The 18282-nt window shown below is 44.8% G+C and overlaps 1 protein-coding gene across 2 annotated transcripts; it reads left to right on the plus strand.

Moving 5' to 3' along the window:
* Positions 1 to 287: 287 nt before the first annotated feature.
* Positions 288 to 17307, plus strand: TICRR (TOPBP1 interacting checkpoint and replication regulator). Of its 2 annotated transcripts, none has more exons than XM_034066425.1 (22): positions 288 to 944; positions 1397 to 1658; positions 2239 to 2480; positions 2704 to 2947; positions 3458 to 3590; positions 4294 to 4436; positions 5125 to 5337; positions 5944 to 6092; positions 6644 to 6738; positions 7103 to 7196; positions 7367 to 7446; positions 7751 to 7993; positions 8531 to 8627; positions 8876 to 8948; positions 9598 to 9738; positions 10233 to 10323; positions 10836 to 10897; positions 11600 to 11755; positions 12496 to 12653; positions 12846 to 15117; positions 16184 to 16297; positions 16837 to 17307. In XM_034066425.1, exons 1-22 carry the CDS (start codon positions 288 to 290, stop codon positions 16950 to 16952), a joined length of 5835 nt encoding a protein of 1944 aa, XP_033922316.1. In that variant the 3' UTR covers positions 16953 to 17307. The 2 variants fall into 2 exon arrangements, with proteins under 2 accessions (XP_033922316.1, XP_033922317.1); XM_034066426.1 differs by having other exon boundaries at positions 1397 to 1649.
* The last annotated feature ends 975 nt before the right edge of the window (positions 17308 to 18282 follow it).

Consider the following 18282-nt stretch of genomic DNA (forward strand, 5'->3'; position numbering starts at 1 on the left):
CGTGTCGTCACGGGCCCTTCCGCCAATCGAAATGCAGCGCTCTACCTCTACCTGCCTACGCGCGCCGCAGCAGCCAATCAGCGGAGAGCGCTGCTTGAACGGCGGCGGTGTCCGCCAGCGCGCGCGCCGCATTGCGCAAGCGCGTCACATCCCCGCTGCGGCCGCTGCCCAATAGGGAACGTGGGGGGGGGGGGTGCGCGCTGAGGCGGCAGCGGTTGTACCGAGCCATGGTGGCCGCGCTGTGAGGGGCTCGGAGCCGAGCCGGGCCCGGCCCCGCCGGCAGCGCCATGTCGTGCTCGCACAGTGTGGTGTTCCTGCTGGACACGGCCAGCCCGGGCCCGCGGGCGCGGCTGCAGCGCGGGGCTCTGCGCCTCCTCACGCAGCTCTGCAGCCGCTTCGGCCTCCCCCGCCTCCGCTGGGCCTTCAGGTTCTTCGACTCGCTGGGCGGGCGCGGTGGGGCCTCCCGGGGCGGCGGCTTCCGCCCGCCCGGTCCCCGCGCCTGGGCCCGCTTCGAGGAGGAGCTGGCGGAGCGGTTCGGGGCGCGGGGGGTCGGCTCCGGCCTGCCCGGCCCCGCGTCCCGCGCCGCGCTCACCCACCACGGCCTCAAGGAGACGCTCCTGGACTTCCAGTGGGACCGGCCCGAGATCGCGTCCCCCACCAAGCCGCTGCGCAGGAGCCGCAGGACGGGCCCGGCCGCTGCAGAGCCCCCCGAGAGCCGCGCTCCCCCTGAGGGCTTCGTGAACGCCGTGTTCCTGTTCTCCCCCTGCCCGCGGTCGCGGAGGGACCTGCGGCGGTTCGTGTCCGGCAGCCACGCCGCGGCCTCCCCTGCGGACCCCCCCGCGGCACAGGAGCTGGCGGAGAAGCTGCTGCCCAAGAGCGTGCAGGAGCTGATCGCGGAGCAGAGGATCGCGCTGTTCTGGGTGGACACCGCTGAGTGTGCGCAGGTAAGGCGCTGGCACCGCACCGCTCCGGTCAGGAGCATCGGTGGGGTCCCTCCTGATGCACAGGATCGTGTCCGGCAGGAGACTGCAGACTGATGGTGGTCACCGGCTTGGAGATGGGATACAGCTACGGCTGACTGTGAAGTGTTCACTGGGGGATGCTTTGGGCTTTGAGCTATTCGGAGTTGCAGATAAGCAGTCTGAGAGACTGGACTTGGAGCTGAACCTGTTTAAAGTGCTGGCAGCTCTTAATCTAGTGGGAATGGTATATTCTCTATTGTATTCCTATGGAGGTTTATAAAGCCCATAAACCCAGTTGGGAAGCACTGGGTTTAGATGCTGTGTAGCTGTTTCATACTCAGGTTGTTCTCAATGCATCTGTCTTGATTTGTTTATGTAGATGTTCTCTCTCTCTACCAACACTAACTGGAAATGTCTCTGTTCCTTGATTTCAGGTGATGGAATCTCCAGATCACGTTGGATACTGGACAATATTGGAACTGATCTGTCAGACTGGAGGAACCATTTTGCCAGCTGACACCTTGGTGCATTTTTTGAGTCCCCACAACTTTGACACCAGTTCCCCAGTGCCACAGAGTATCCCTTGGACCACCCTGCTGCCCTTGGATGCGACTTTGAACTGCTTGTTCCTGAAGCCCTCTGTATTGCAAACAGTTTTCCCCCAGCAAGAAGGAACACTGTTTCTCAGTATGCCTGGTAATAACACCCAGATAATTGGCATAGTAGTAACTGTGATGTGCCAGAGCCTGGACCAGCTTTCCTTGGGAACAGGAGGTGTAGAAGTAACTTCAGATGTTTAAGGGCCTGAGTTTAAAGCAAAAGTCCTGCATGGGTTCTGTTCTTTTGATAGGAGAGCTATTAGCCCATATTTCTGATTTAGTCTCTTCAGTTTTCCATGCTTCCATAAGCCTGGATGTATGAAGACCTACTTGCTGGTCCCACCTCATATAGGTGTATGTATGCTTTTATACATGCTTTGCCTCAGCTTCAATTTACCTAAACTTAGAATACAAATTAAAAGCTCCATCAAAAGAAAGATTAGCTTCAAAGCAGCATGTGGTGTGCTTTGGCTCTTTTAGTGGTCCCTTGGTGCACTCAGCTTCTTGAGAGCCTGGGGAGGAGGTCGGTTCTGCAACCACTTGCTGGAGAGCTGTTCCCTGTTTAGCCATGAAACTTGGGATTTTTTTACACTGTAGTTCACTTCAATGAAAACCTTTTTTTCTTCACTTGTTTTAGTTTTTTTTGCTTGATCTTATCCTTTGCTTATCTTATCCAGGAGGAAAGAAACAAGAAAGCTGTCCTGTGATCCTAGAACCCCTTGCCATGAGCCAACGGCAACTGCATTGTCCAGTCAATATATTCCTGAAAGGCAGCTTGTCAGGTTGGAGCTTGGCACAGGCTGGGCACTTCCTCACAGAGAGTTGGATACTGCAGAGCTCACAGGCTGAGCAGGCAGAGCACAACAGGTCACTGTTCCAGCAGCTGTTAAGGACTTTAGTGACTGAAGAACTGCACATGGTAACTTTTCCTTTCCTTTAAACTAACACCTATTCTGAAGTGAGCTATAACAAAAGGGGTGACAGTTCATCATGTTGTGACACTGCACATTGCTCATTCAGAGATAAATTCAGAATGTTCTTTGGGAGATCACGTAAGTCTATAGCCTGCTTGTAAAGCATCTGTACCGCCAGGTCTCTGTATTTCTAGGTAATGTAAACTTTTCCTCTCTCTTTTAATGCAGGTTGCTGAGGTATTACTGTCTACAAGTTGGTGCTCCTGCACTGCTGTTTTGTCACCCCTGTCTGAGAGCACTGCAGTTCTGACTGTACTTGGTACTGAGAAGACTGCTGAAGGTCAACGGTGCAACCTTGAAGGAGATGTAGTGGAGAACTGTCCCCAAAACCATGATTTTCACCTCCCAGATGTTGTAAATAGTGTGTTGAGTAAAATCGACACAGTGGTGGAAGATTCTCTGGCTAGTATGGGTAAGTGTCAGGAAATGTAAAACTTACCATCTTTTGATCGTCTCTAAATCTGTTTTGGAGTGGAAGGATTGAAAGTTAATGATTTGCTTTGTGAGGAGTCTCTCACTTTTTTGGGACTTACTTATTTTGCCTTGTCCTCTGTGACTCACACCTTCTAATATAATGCAGAAATCTGCAGTGATATATCTTTGTTTTATTTCCATTAGGTTGTAGATAAAGTGCAGCTATGCTGTGCCTGGGGATGAATTGTTTGAGGTTTCCTGAAATGAGTCACAAGCCATCTTTGGCCAGTAGAGCCTTTGGAAGTGGCTTCAGGGAGGTTGCTGCTAGCTCAACTGTTTTTGTTAGAGTGAATCTTACTTATGAGTCTCCACACCTGATTTGTTGGCCATTAAATAGGGTTTCCAGGACTAAAGGTTTGGAAACCTCTGCTTTAGAGTCTCTGTGAAGGCAAGGGCCTTCTGCCACTTCATTTAGCTCTTTAATAATTTTCTATGTGTCTGCTCACAGAAGAAGCTCCTGTGCCAGAGTGGGTCGAAAGGGAACTGTCCCATACAGGTGGCTGGCATCCTTCAGTGCTTGAAGCATGGTATCCTACGTCGAATGCTTGCGGAGCAAGCTCTGATCTGATGGAGTCATTCAGGTATGTTTCTGAAACATTCCTCTGAGTAGGAGACATTGAGGATTTCTGCTTCCTGATAAGTAGTATGGTTGTAGTGTTGCTCAGAATTCTGGAATTAAATGCTCTTAGTACTTTTATTTCTGTACTCAGTTTTCTGTGTGCATGTCTTGGTGTATGAACAAAAGGATCTGGGAACAGGATATTAAGGTAGTACTTTGAGTGGATTAAGATTTTGGCAGTTTCAGGAGGGATACAGACAACTTAAGATGATCTAAGCTACTTGGGGAAATGTCAGGCTTTAGCTCTTCTTTATGCTGTAGGATTCACTGCAAGGTACTGAAGATAGTGGTTGTGTTATCATAGTTGGTATCTAGTGGGAATGAATAATCTTGCTTTCTTCAGAGAGGTGGCTGAATGGTACATTAACAAAAGCCTAATGCAAGATAGCACAAAGCTGCTCATGTAGTTTCATGGCATGTGTCAGTGGCATATCCACTGTACTTCAGGCAACTCTTGTCACACTTGTTTTCATCTTTGTGTGACCCTTTTTGGGGGGTGGGGTGGGATTTTAGTATCTGAAGAGTTTTGGGGAGCAGGTATTGGTAGTGCACTAGTATATGTTGCTGGTACTTAGAAGAATGCGATTCCCATCCACTGGGAACAAGGAATAAGCTTCCCACCCCCTTCTTTTTTGATAACTATGTTGAATGGATCTTTTATATAGGCTCCTTCAGGTTCCTTGTGCCAGCAAGAAGGATGATGTGGACCAATCTGAAGTGGAACTCTTAGAAAGTCTGTCTGAGCTGTACCAGAGAAAATCCAGTGAAACATCTGCTGCAGCTGGACCAGGAAATAGCAGAAAGAGGCGTATGTATGCTTTGGGCTTATGTGTGCCAATTGTCAGTGAAGGTTGGTAAAAGACTTCTCAGCAGGCCTTTGTAATACATGAACCCTGGAGAGCTGTATTTTCCTGAGCAGTGGCATGCTTTAGATTTTCTTTTTCAATTTGGAGACAGCATAGTTTACATATTAATATTAGGATTGTCCTTTAAGAACTATTCAAATGCTCTGATTCAGGGCTGCTCAGTGACCGACAAAGCTGTTCCAGAGCAGCATGCAGAGCTCTGCAGTTTCACTAGCTGTTGAACTAAGGACTGCTCCAAGTGCTGGTAAATATTGCAGCCTCTCATCTTTGTTCTCATTTGGAGAAATAAAATGCTTTCTTCTAGAAGACAGTTTGTCACATTTCAGTACACTAACCACAGCTGATGTCTTTCCAAGTCTTGCTCTGTTGGCTATTTCTGTGATGTAAGATTGCTTTCCTAAAGGTGTAACTTACATAGGTATAAGTTCTTATGCAGAACAAGTTTTCACCTGTATTTTACTTAGAGAAATAGCTGCGTGTACATGTATGTAATGCAGAAGCACAAACCCTGTGTTTTGCCCTAGAAGATTACTAACCTCACTTGACTGAATTCTGTGTTGTGCTCTGCCTTGGGTGGAGTGTCTGGTCCAGTGTGTGTGGCAGTAGCACTCCCTTTCTGTGGTGTTGCAGGTGGGGTTCCCCGAACTCCAGTCAGGCAGAAGATGAAGACCATGTCCAGATCCCTACAGATGCTCAATGTAGCAAGGCTAAATGTAAAAGCTCAGAAGCTTCAACCTGATGGTGAGCCACCAACAGTGAATGAGAAGGTTCCATGGAAGCTTTCAGCAAAAAGATTGAATGAGAAGGTGGAAGAAAAGGAAAAGGCACTTAAATTATCAATAGGTGTGTATTGGATTATCAGTCCTCATATTTGTAGGAGCTTATATGGGATTTTTATGGAAGAGAGAGAAAAGGGTAATAATTGGAGTATTAGATGCTGGGGGGCAGATCAGTGTTTGGGTTTCTGTATCTTCAGCTTGGCACAGAGTGGTTGTTCTTTTCCACCCTTCTCCAAGTTAGTTTCTATGTATGTTTACATCCTAGTGTTCCAACTAATCCTGGGGTTAGTTTCCTGCCTTTTCTCCATCTGAAAAAAGCAATAAGGAACAATTTTTTTCCTTTTTATTGTTAACAAAAAGTAGTAGAGGGAGGCACCCATCAAGATGTAACTCAAAATGTCCTGATTAATCATCATGCAGAAACAAAGAACATTTCTTGACTGCTGCAGTAGCCCAAAAGCTTGCTGATCTACTTGGAGCTAAGCTTGCCATTTGTCATGGATCTGAACCTGGGGCTGTTTCTGTTGTTGTCTGTGATCTGGATGCATCTTTGCTGGTGAAAACCTTTGGTGTGACCTCTGTTCTTTTCTTCAGCCAGAATGAGTATTTCGTCAGTAAGGTAAATGGGGGTGAACACAATTTGAATTAACTTTGACCATTTCCCTTGCAGACTTCAAAACTGAGGAGGAGCTGCAGTCCCATTTAATTGCAAGCTACCAAAAGGCTGTTGCTGAGGGAGTTCTTTCATCTGTGTGTGCCCAGGATATGATCATGGCCATTAAAAGGTTCTTGAAGATACAGGATGCCAAAGAGAAAGAGGTAGGTAAATGCATATGGGTTGTTGCTGATCTAGAAATTAAAGTTTTTACTATTTCGGGCTACTTTTCCTTCATGTTACCTGAAGATTTTATGCACAGCTGCATGTAATTAAAACCACTGCTAACTACTACCTGTGCCAACTCAATAGTGAAAATTCTGTGGATAGCTGTAAAGAGCCCAGGAAAACCCAGTTCAGTTACTGGCTTACCCCTTTGGTAAAGATTTCAACAGATGTCTTTCTGTGACCTCATTCTGAATTCTGATTCTTAGCAGTCTTTAACACTAGTTACAGACTTAAAGTAACTCACTGCAAAATTAGTGAACTTGTGAGTAATTACAAGAAATACTATGAAAACCAAATCCATAGGCCTGAAGCTGCAAGCAGGTGACCTCTGATTTCAAGTTAGGAGTTGTTCCATGTCTCATGTCATTGTGACCTTGCTGTGAAGAAAAAAGAATTCCTTTCCTTGAAGGAGAAGTTAAAAATGAAGCTACTCCCAAAAGACAGGGAACTGACTTAAAGTTTTTGCTGTAATTCTGTATATCTGCAGGTGGCCTGTGTGGAAAGAGTCAGAAACCATCTCCTGAAGACCAGCAAAGTGCTTAGACAACAGCATGGCTCACAGAAGGAGGCCAAAGTCAGAGAGTATGAGATGCTCTATTTACTTCAACTGCTGGGATACTGTGGTGTTAGTTAGCAGATTTTAATGGTGGCCTTTTTTTTTTGTGCAAGTGGAAAAGTATTTAGATTGGGTAAATATTCCAGGGAGAATCCCTGTTCACAGTAAAACCACCTCATTAAATTCAGATACACATATGCTGTGTGCTAAGTATTGCAGCCTGTATCTGAAACAAGGCATCTCCCTTGCCACCAAAATGAAATGCTAACCAAATTATGCTGTCAAAAGCAGCCACTTCCCTTCCCACTGCTTTCTTGAGCACTTTTGCAGTAAAATTGCTGTTTCCACCAGAAAAAAAGGCAGTGTATGATCTATTTTTTTTTTCCTTAGGTGCCGACTTCAGGTATTTTTACGCCTCGAGTTATGTCTGCAGTGCTCTTCACTGCAAAGCAACACAGATGAAATGGAGCAGCTGTTAGAAGAGGCAAGTAAATTCCAGACCAGGTTGTGTTTCTGGATGGCACTAGATATGAAGACCTGGAACCTGCAGTTTTCCCCTTGATTTTACTGTAACACATAATATTGCTTGCTCAAAATTCTGATATTGCAACTGTCCCAACTTAATCCATTTTCCCACTTCTCTTTCTCTTCCAGATGACAGATATGCTGCGCATTTTGTGTCTCACTGAAGACTCAGGGTATCTGACAAAGTTTCTAGAGGAAATATTAGAATTGTAAGTTCTTCAGCATGGCTTAAGTGTTACTGGGGATGGGGTTTGGTTGGATATATTCTTCGAGTAAACAACAATCTGCAGCTTTGATTTACTGCATCTTGTAATTGTTAAAAGTTCAAACATGTTCTGTTTGTTATACTTGATAAAGAAAAAGTAGCTGATAAGTAAGCTGATAGAAAAAACTATTTATTTTTTTTCAGTTTTAATTGACATTTGAGAGCAAAGATTTAGTTCAAACCTTGGGATTGAAACACTGAAAGTTTTGTGGGGGATTGTATTTGATGTGTGTTCTTTGATGCTCTAGGTATATGAATTCAATGCCGAAGACCCTTGGAGATATTTACTATGGTCTTGGTACACAAATACCCGCGAAGCTGGCATCTGTTTTGCCTTCAGACTTCTTCAGTGATGACTCTGTGACTCTGGATAGCAAATCTCCAAGCCTTCCACTGTCTTTATCATCTGCCTTAACTCCCACTGCTGTTTGTCTGCCCAGTGAGAGTGATCAACTGGAGGAGCTGCGCACCAGATCTGCCAAAAAGAGAAGGTAATTCCAAATAAAAAGCAGCTTGTTGCAGCCTGGGCTGTGGCTGAAGAGTTACCTAAGCTACAGCTCAGTTATCTCTGTTTCTGCTGATGGATAAATAGTTGGGCCAAGCTGCTCATAGCTTTGCATTAAGGGCTCCTGGTTTTCATGTTAACTTGCCATGGTTGGCTATGTGAAAGTGTAATATTGATTCTGTATGTGCAGCAGAGTTTGTGGGCATCTTCCGTGAGAGGATGTTCTACTGTGTAGTAGGTGACCACTATACTGTTAAAACTGCAGTTTACTGTAGATCTCTATGTTGGGGACCCTAAGTACCTTTTTGCAAATGGTGAAATGAGTTTTAATACCAACCTTAACTTTAGGTATAGCTCTTCAAATTGCAAATCATCTTTCAGTGTTGTAACATAAGTAAGGTATAATCTGCAGTCAGAATTTAGGTAAAGACTTCATATCTCTAGAGTCAAACCAAAGTTGTTATTAGGTTGATAACCATGCTCCTGACCTTATTTTGACTTGAGCTTTATATACTCTCTAAAGGAAAAACGTGTTAGCCAGACACAGGAGCATGACAGAAGCACCACAGAACTTGCGTCAAATTGAGATTCCCAAGACAGCCAAGATTCCCATCCGAAAGGTAAAACCCTCCAAAAGGATTGTGTGTGGGTTGCTTCTGTCAGGGATGCAGCAACATTGTGAAGTGACACTTGAGTGCAAAAACGCTTGCTCTGCATCCGTTTAGCCAGTTGTCCTGTATCAGCTGTACGGAGATCAAAATTGTTTTGAAGGAGGAATTAGTGTAGTTCAGAGCTTACAGCTGATATTCATAATAAGTAACCATAATGTTACACTTCTGGTGAGGCTCATGTATACCTCTTGTTTCAGGAGAGCTTGCGTTCTTACCTTGCCTCTGAGAAGCTCCAGCAAATGCCTTCATTGCAGAAAGAAGCTGTGCAAGGTATATTGACTTCTAGCTTTGCCATGGAAAGGTGCGTCTTCAGCACGTGTTCTCCCTGTAAATTTTAGTGAGCCATGATGGAATTATGCTGAAGCATGCTGGAAATACGGATGAAGTTTTGTTCAATTCTGCAAAAACTTTGAGGAATCATAATGGCTGGATTCTGTGTGCGCTCTCAATCATGTATCCTGAAAGGAGAACCTTTCCATTATTCCTTGGATCTTGTGATTATTTCAGTCTTCTCTGTTCTGTAAAGAAAATGAGGACAAGAGTGAACTCCTGTATCTGGGAAACAGGATATCTCTGTCTGGAAAGTACTTAAAATTAAATCCCTCATATTTTCTGAACCAACATGTGCTTCAGTTAAGATTTTGTAGCTCACTTAATGTTTCTCCATATTGGATGCTGACTGGCTGCTTTTCCTCCTATGGCATCCGCTTATTGCTGGAATAATGCAACTTTGTAAGACAAGTCCAGGATGGATTCAGAGGAGTATGTTTCAGTAGCAGAAAACTAATTTTCAATGTTTTTTGGTCTCTGAGAACTTGTTTTGCTGTTTTCATCTCTAGTGGCCTAACAAAATTATTCTCTTTTTCCCTGTTTTTACCCTTTTAATCTGACCATTTCTTGCTTTTGTCTTGTGTCACAGAGGTTACGAAGGTAAGAAGGAACCTCTTCAATGAAGAGATACTTTCACCATCAAAAAGGTCTATGAAAAAGATGCCTAGAAGCCAGTCAGTATCTGCTGTGGAAGGCTTAAGATACAAATGCAGTGATGAAGGCACTAAAGGTAGGATACAACTGGCACGTGTAGGATTGTTGTGGAAGAGCTTTTCCTAAAATCCCCATTCTTGCATCCTCAGTTCTATGAAACAATTATGACGTGTTTTTAATGAAGGAGAAAAGATCATTGCTGTGATGGTTGGAAGGTGAACGGGATGGTTTTGAAACTGAAACCTATTTTTTTTACGGAGTTTCCTGTGTCAGAACAGATCTCAAAATGCTTGGTTATAAAAGGATCTCTGAATGAAAGGTGAAGAATGAAAATTATCTCAGTAGGTTAATTATGTCTGAGACAAAGTACTGTTGATAATACTGTGGGAGTGGGAAGGAAGTGTAGACACTGGACTCTGAAATAATACCTTATGAGTGCTGGGAGAGTGATGCACAAGGATCCTATATTGGCTGTCATTCTTAAACTGAAACCTAGACAAAGCTATTTACTTATTTGTCCTAACTGCTTTATAACTGGGTGATGTTACAGCTCTTGCTTGATTCTTTTAGATCATCGCAAGCTCTTGACCAAAAGAGTCGCAGAAACACCACTACATAAACAGGTCTCCAGGAGACTACTTCAGAAGCAGATCAAAGGCCGGTGAGTAAGCTCCTCCTGAATTTCTTCAAGTATTGGATGTATAAGTAATGGCTGCGAGCACAGAGACCAGGTATCTTCTTTGTCATCAAAGTGTCACCTTCACCTAAGGTAGTAAGAGAACAAGTGGAGGCTCAGTTCTGTTGTCTGAGTGGGGAGAAATACTGCTTGACTCCTCATGTAAGTCAGGCTGCTTTAACTCCTGCAGCTAACTTCTCTTTAGGCTCAGTTGCTGTTTCAAGAGCTTCTGAAGAAATGGCCTGTGCTGTGTTTTGTGGACTCTGGGCTGAAATTCAGCCTTTGCTTCCATGTGGTGCTCTTCCCTATACACCTGTTGAGTTACCCATAATCTGGTGTAAACAGGAAGCAGAGTACTTACTAATTGTTCACTTAGAGTAGCCCACAAAGCAATACATCAATGTAGAATAGAATGTACTGCTTTTTGGCCTGTGTGAAGTTCTGGTTTTGTAAGTGTGAACAGTATGCCAAGTCCAAAATATTTGCTGTTTCTCAAGGTCTTCTGATCCAGGTTGTGACACTGGTGTCGTAGAAGAATCTCCAGAGAAGGCCATAAATGGTAAACACTATTTTTTTAATATAGGTGGCTTTGCTGTATTGTAGTGTGTAAGTTAAAGGGTTAGTAACTCTTTAAAAGGGAAACACATGAAGGACTTTGAGTGTGAACAAGATTCTGAGCTGCTGTACTTACTATCAAACCAGCACATGCAGGGTTTTGATGTGTCTTCAACATGGTGTGCTGTGACCCTAGTACTGCTCTGATTTTTACTATGATAGCCACTTGGAGTGGCTGGAGTGACTGTAATGTTGGCTACTGCTGTTTCTTGTCCCCAGAAAGGAAGAAAACAGCATGGCTGAGCAAGCAGGAAGATGAAATCACTAGTAAAAAGAAATATGTGAATTAACTAGTCCTTTAACTTGGATGTAACTTGCATTGAACATGGCTTTTCTAGCATTGCTTTCCATATAATTGCTAGAGAGGAGTGAGAGTTACCATGGCTCAAAGGAGGAAGCATTATGATGTGAAAGATTTATATGCATTAATATTCGAAATCTTCAGGAAAGCTAAATCGTTCTTTACAATGTTTGCCTGCAAATGTTGTATTTGAAATTAATTTCTTTGAAATGCTTGCCCTGCATGCGGTACTCTAGCTGTATGGAAGTGTCTTCATGGTGTGTTCAGTTACAAACTGTTCCGGAAGATGGTCCTCATTGTTGAGGGAAATGGAAGTCTCCATCTCAAATCTCCTTACCTTTGCAGAAGCAGGGTTGAGAAGAAGCCCACGCATCAAACAGCTCTCTTTGAACAGGACCTGCTCTGGGGTTTTCTATTCTACAACACAGCCCAGCTCACAAGATTCACAGCTTGTCCATCAAGGACAAGAAGAGGAGAACTCTACACTGCAGGATGTAGAAGGTACTGAATGGGATTTGAGCAGGCTGATGTTGCTGATCTGAAAAGCTGGCATGGATAGCTCTGATTTTTATTTGATTTGGCTCTGCAAGAGATTGCAAGAAGCTAAGATTTATCATGTAGTATCTTCTGTAGACAGAAATGAATCCCTAGTTATTTTTTCTAATTGGAAATCTGAATTTGGAGGATGGTGAGGCAGCTATTCCTATGGGGAATACACTGCCAACTTAAGAAACTAGTCAGGCCCATCTACCAAAACACTGCTGATTGTCAGTCTGCATTCCTCAAATGCAATGAAATCCCTGTAAAATGTGGGACAGAAATCCTAAAGCTTTCTTTCAGTCTACTCTGTGGTAGCATAAAGCAATGACTGATGGGATCTTCTTTGCTGGTTTTCTCGGTAGGATTATTAGCTGGTGACATTTATGTTGATGGTGACATTTAGTTCTTTGTATTGTACTTACTAGAATCCGTGGTCATGAATCAGAACGTTAAGGTATGAGCTGTAAATACTATTAAGAAGCTGGGCTACCTTGGACTTAACTTTTTTCCTGTTAGAGCACTTTTTCTACAGGTGGACATTATTGTTATTTCCCAATAGGAAACTAATTGTGGAGGAGCTTTAACATCTGGCTAGAAAAGAATATGCCAGGGCTATAGGCTTTGTACATCTGAGGTGATTGTGACAATTGTTTGTGGCAGGTTACTTGGTGTTAGTTGAATTGTACTGTTCTATTTTCTAGGCATGAAGCAGCATTCACAGAGTGCCCCTGTCCAGACCCCCAAGAGTCTTTTCTTTGGTGCTGTGATTGACACATGTAGTCCTGCAGTGAATCCTTCACCTGGAAGGAGAAGAACAAGAAAAGATTCTTTACACTCAGAGGAGCTGACTGCTTGTCAGGTAGAAACACTTACCTCTCTTTTTATCCCTTTTCTCTATTCATGCTTGGTGAGACCTGCATAGCTTCAATTTAGTGTTTCTTTTAAGTCTAAATGTTTTTTGTTTTAAATCTTGAAGTACTGTCAGGAGGGGTAGATAATACTGATGGAATAGAGCAAGCCTGATTCTTCATTTATTTATTGTCCTCTGCAGACTCCTAGAAAAACACCTCATAAACCTGCCCAGAAGCCAGTCAGTTCTGCCAGTAAGCTGCCAAGGAGATCACCTCGCATTCTTCACAGGACACCACAGAGGATGGAGGAGATTCATGGCAAAAGCCCAGCTGCAAAGAAGTCTGCAGTTAAGTGTTTGGGAAAGTACTTTTCTCATCCTGCACAAAGGGTCAAGTCACCATCTGCGTTAGCTGAAAGCAAGAGTGTTCACTTACTGCAAGGAACTTCTGAGGACTTCTCTTCAGCAGAAAGACTTTCCCCTCCTTGCAAAGAGGCTGGCTTCCCCATGCCAGAACGCAAAGGATTCACAGAGCTCAGTGACTCACTGTTACCTCTGACAGACTCAAATCCAGCTGCTTCTCCCTCCTGTGCCATGCAGGAAAGATGTTCTACAGAACTGCAGACTCCAAGACGTTCCTTGAGGTACCTCTCAAAATTAGCATCTCCAGTTGGTACTCGGAGGCAAATCCTCCCAAAGGAAATTCAGGTGCAGTCAGATCCATTATCTCGAGGAACTAAAAATACTCCCAGAAAACCTGAAGATCCAGGTTCAGAATTATGTACCAGCCCACCAAGTACAGAGATAGCAGAGCTTGCTGTGAGGTTAGAGCCTCCCTTCAGTTCTCTCAGTGAATGCTCCATGGACAGTGTAATAACATGCTCTCCTTCCCATGTGGAGGCTAAAGAGTCTGACTGGGAACTCTGTGCATCCAAACCTCAAAGATCTCCAAGTATTGCTGGCACTCCACTGAGGTCTCTGCTTCACAAATCCAAGCAGGCCAAATGTGAACTGAGCCCTGGAAGAGAGAAACTCATAGTTGCGTTTGCAACACCTGAAAATAAGGACAATCGTCATGACGGTGATAACTCTTCTGTAGAAAGCCTTCAGCTCTGTCAGTTCCAAGCTCCTCAAAATATCCCTGTATTAGAGACAAATAAACAGATGGAGGTAGTGTCTCAAAAGTTTTCTCCAAGAGAGGACTCTGAAAACTTGGGGAAGAATCTGTCTCCAAAGCCTTCTGCTGGAGTGCAGGTCCATGCACAGAATGCTGAGAGAGAGGGTGAGCAGTGGTTTAAGGAGGGGAACTCCAGTGCAAACACCCATGAGTCCTTCCTAAGTGGTTCTCAAACAGTTAGTGAGGACTTGGAACCAAAAACCTTGAAAGAAGAATACACAGGGCTGAAGGCTCCAAGACTTAAGAGACACTCTAGGTTTGCCCTGAATACTTCACCTCCTGTGCCTAAGTCGCCTCCTGCCTATTCTTTGCGCTGCACTGCAGACCGGAGGCAGCGGGAAGCTGCAGCACGGATGGGAGAGCCTCAACTTCTAGCCAAGTTCTCCACTCCTAAAAGTCACTGCAAGCTGCCTTCTGCTAGCCCACCAACCTATGAAGTTGAACTTGAAATGCAAGCTTCAGGCCTGCCCAAACTTCGCATCAAGAAAATTGGCTCTTGCACATCATTGGAAGTTCAACCTGAAGCGAGTGCCAGCAAACCCAAGGGGGGGGAAAGCCCCTTTGGTGAACTGGCTGCGACCTGGTGTAGCAAGCACCCAGGAAAACTAGCAGCTGCTTGTGTTTCACCATCCTGCTTCCGCTCTTTCCACAGTACACCTGGGAAAGGTGCAGGACAGACGTACATATGCCAGTCATACACCCCAACAAGCTGTGCCTCTAACACCTCCCCATCCCCCTTGGAAGCAGGAGTTTCCTGGACACCTTCTCCAAAGCAGAAGGGAAAGACTACCCCTGATGCTATCAATGACTGGCCTCGGAGAAAGAGAGCAGCAGGCAGCACTGCTAATGTTAGCTGTTCTCAAAGCGAGAGGAATGCTGAAGAGTGGAAAACGATGTCAGCAGGGAGAGAGGTGAAGATCTTGGAGCACTGCAGCAGCAAAGGAGCAAATACTCTTGAGGAATTTGAGGTGGAAGGGGTTTGCAGGCTCCAGGACCTGGCATCTCCTGGTGACTCTGAACCCAAGGCTGATGAGGACTCTGCCAAGGGAACTTTTGGCCTGAAAATGCGGAAGCGAGTCTTAATGTATCTGTCGCCAGAGAAGGAGGAGAGTCATGATACCAAGAGACCTTGCACTGATAGGTGCAGTGTGGATCTCTCTGGCTCTCCCTCAGATGATGGCAGCAGAAGCAAATCGAGGCTAGACTCTGTGCTTCCTGAGAAACCAGGATCATGTACGTTCATGACTCTTGAGCAGCACAGTCACACAGGGGATGATGATGTCTTCCTTTTGTCAGGTAATTCAGTGGCATGAGTGACCCTCTGTTGAAATTGAGATGGTTAAAATGGGGGGTAGACAAAAACAAGAGCACAGTTATTTTCTGTCTGACTGCCTGAGGGGGAAGGTGGTGGAGGGGCAGAGTGGCTTGTAAATAACATGGAAGTTAATGATGTGGAGAGACAGACTGGATGTGATGGAGTATTAATGATGGGAGACAGATCAGAGAAATAAGAAGCAGGAGGCTGGAGGAGTGAAAAGGAAACTTTGAGGGCTTAGGGAGGGAGGATCCCTATTGCATTCAACTGGCAATTGATGTGGGTTTGTGTTGATGCTGCTAGCTGTTTCTGCCCAGCATCCAGCACTGAAACTGACTGTCTTAAGCCTAAAATTTGGCTGCTTCAGTATAGACTGGAGCCTTGGTGGGTGAGTCCTGTGGATGTTGTATTTATTGGTGCTTTCTGTCTGTGCATGGTGGCAGGGCCATTGGAAATGGGTATCTGAAAAGGTTGCCTTGCTAGCAGTTGTGTTGCATCGTTTGGTATTTAAGCTTAAGGTACCTCTTTGCTTTTGCCATGGGTACAGATGATGCAGCTGACCATGGTGAAACAGGCTGTCTTGGTGTCTCTAAGCAAGGCCCTATGAATTTCAAGTACTTAACCTGGTATTGTTCTAAAACTAAACGTTATAAGGGCCTACAGCAGATACTGTTCTATAGTCACTGCATGCCTGGAAGCTTCAGTCTTTGTTCTCTTTTTCAAGGAAAGGTTTGTATAGAGGCAGTCCTAGTCATTCAGCGGATATCACTGAGAAAAAATGGGCAAATGTTAAAGCAATGTTAGTCCGTCTTCAGGACAGGAAATGAGTGGTATTTAGCCTCAAGCTAGTCCTGTAGGAGGTAATTCCAGGCTGCTCTTTATCTTTCATCATGCAGAAACCCACTCTGCCAGCCTAGATTTTCTTTCAGATAAACTGAGTATCACTTGTAGTGATGGAAGCTTTGATGTAGAAGTGTCTGTGTATGAGACTGATCTGACAGCACCCTTAAGTTGTCAGTTTGCTGCAGCATCTCACTGCTTCTCCAGGCTCAACTCCACCAGTGAAGAGCACACTGTCTGCTAGCAGCCTTGTAGCACTGACCCAGTCTCCACTGCTTTGCCAGGGACAGACACCGCCGCCTTGGAGGAAGTGTGTTCAAGGTAACCCCTGTGCCATGAGGAAAGGCAGTGCTCTCTGCCTGCAGCTAAATCATAGAATCATAGAATAGTTAGGGTTGGAAAGGACCTGAAGATTATCTAATTCCAACTCCCCTGCCATGGGCAGGGACACCTCACACTAAAGCATACCATGCAAGGCTTTGTCCAGCCTGGCCTTGAACACTGCCAGGGATGGAGCATTCACAACCTCCCTGGGCAACCCATTCCAGCACCTCACCACCCTAACAGTAAAGAATTTCTTCCTTATATCCAATCTAAACATCCGCTGTTTAAGTTTTAACCTGTTACCCCTTGTCCTATCACTACAGTCCCTAATGAACAATGTCATTTCAGTGTCTCCATCTTGCATGCTTCCGATAAGCTTGGCATGAACTGGGAAGTGTGGGAAGGAGGTAGCAGTGAAGAAAGAGTAGCTTAGTAAGAAGTGCAGCTTACTGTTCTTTGTATCCAGTTGGTATTTCTTGGAGCCACCAGTAAACTCGACCAAAGTGTAACTTTAATTTCTTCTTTCTATTCTGTAGAAGAATCTGATGCCTTCCAAATTGCTGCCAACCAGGAGCTGTCTCCACTCCACATCCCGGCTTTCAGGAAGCGTCCCCTTAGCAGGACTTACTCACGGAAAAAGCTCCTCAGCTGAAGTTTGGAGCCAGAACAGTATGGGAAACTTTGCATTATCCCTGCTGTACAATGTGTTTTGTAACAAGGACCTTCTATTTGGTGCTGGGCTTGGAGCTGTCTTGTGTTGGTAGGAGACTGGATGCAAGTATGTGGCATATGACAGCGGAAATAAGGACCACTCCAGAAGTGTGGTGTGCTTGACTTAGTTTTTACCTCAATTACAGCATCTCTCCATCCAGTCAAAGCCTAGCTAGGTCTTTTTGGCATTTCTGCGTGTGGTAGCTGGGTTAGTGAAGGTTCAATTCCGCCAAAGAGGGAGAATTGTCACATTTCTACAACTTCCTTGTGAAATAAACTGATGTGTATTTGCATTGTGTCACTTAATCAGAAATCTGTCTTTAGCCCAAGTGGTGGATGAAGGATGGGGGCTGCAGGAAGGATGTTGGTGGTGAGTGGGTACAAAACAAGCTGCATGCTTCTGCTCTGTATCTTGTCCTGACACTTACTGGATCTCTCTGTTGCTGAGAGCTTAGTCGGAAAAATAAGCAGATGAACTGCATTAATGAGTAAATTACTCAGAAATACTTGACAAATGCCAAGAGTACAGAAGAGGGGAAAGATAATAGCTGGGAATAGGGAAGAGGAGGAGGAGTTTGGATTTTCCCTCTTTGTAGGTTATGCATGGTTTGGTGGATGAGCTCCTGGTCACAGCTGGGTAAGCTGGTGCTGATGGAGTTAACTGCATTGTCCTTTTCTGCATATTGCAGTGGGCCAGAGTTGGATGGAATAACAGGAGATGACACGTCAAAGACTGTTCTTTACCACACTCTCACTGATTAAATAGTGACTCAACTGTGTGTGACATGTGCTTGCATTCTAACCCCATGAAGACAGCAGGAGCTGTGACTGTACTCAAGATGCAGCCTACAAGGGGCTGAAATTTTGCATTACTTTGCAAGGGTTGATTTTTTTCCCCTTGGGACAGTGACCTGTTTGTGCCCAGCAGGGTATAGGGGAAGTCACCCCATGCTGTTTACTGGATGCACAGGAAGCAGAGGGCTATGAAGATAGTGTGAGGTCACCCTAAAACCTAAGGTCACCATGGCAATGCAGAAGTTTGTTACCTGACTTTGAGGGGCTTAGATGGTATTTGTTGGAATTTGTTTCCTGGAAATACTATTTCTGCAGGAAAACTAACTTTGCTAATGGGGAAGGAATGGTGTGATTACCAATGATTGTTTTGCTTGTGGGAGAGATGCACTTGCTTCAAGGATGAGGATGGATACACAAGCATAGAGCTCCAAGATTACTACTAACAAGTAGGATGGATTCTTCTTTTACCTACTGGA

Source organism: Melopsittacus undulatus, chromosome 9 (assembly GCF_012275295.1).
Source record: "Melopsittacus undulatus isolate bMelUnd1 chromosome 9, bMelUnd1.mat.Z, whole genome shotgun sequence".
Classification (NCBI taxonomy): domain Eukaryota; kingdom Metazoa; phylum Chordata; class Aves; order Psittaciformes; family Psittaculidae; genus Melopsittacus; species Melopsittacus undulatus.

What these genes read in the sequence shown, in the direction of transcription:
- TICRR (XM_034066425.1), top strand. Translation starts at nt 288, where the DNA reads ATGTCGTGCTCGCACAGTGTGGTGTTCCTGCTGGACACGGCCAGCCCG. An exon ending in AGGAAATAGCAGAAAGAGGC is followed by an intron (nt 4,437 to 5,124) that starts GTATGTATGCTT and finishes GTGGTGTTGCAG; the next exon opens with GTGGGGTTCCCCGAACTCCA. An exon ending in CCAAGATTCCCATCCGAAAG is followed by an intron (nt 8,628 to 8,875) that starts GTAAAACCCTCC and finishes CTCTTGTTTCAG; the next exon opens with GAGAGCTTGCGTTCTTACCT.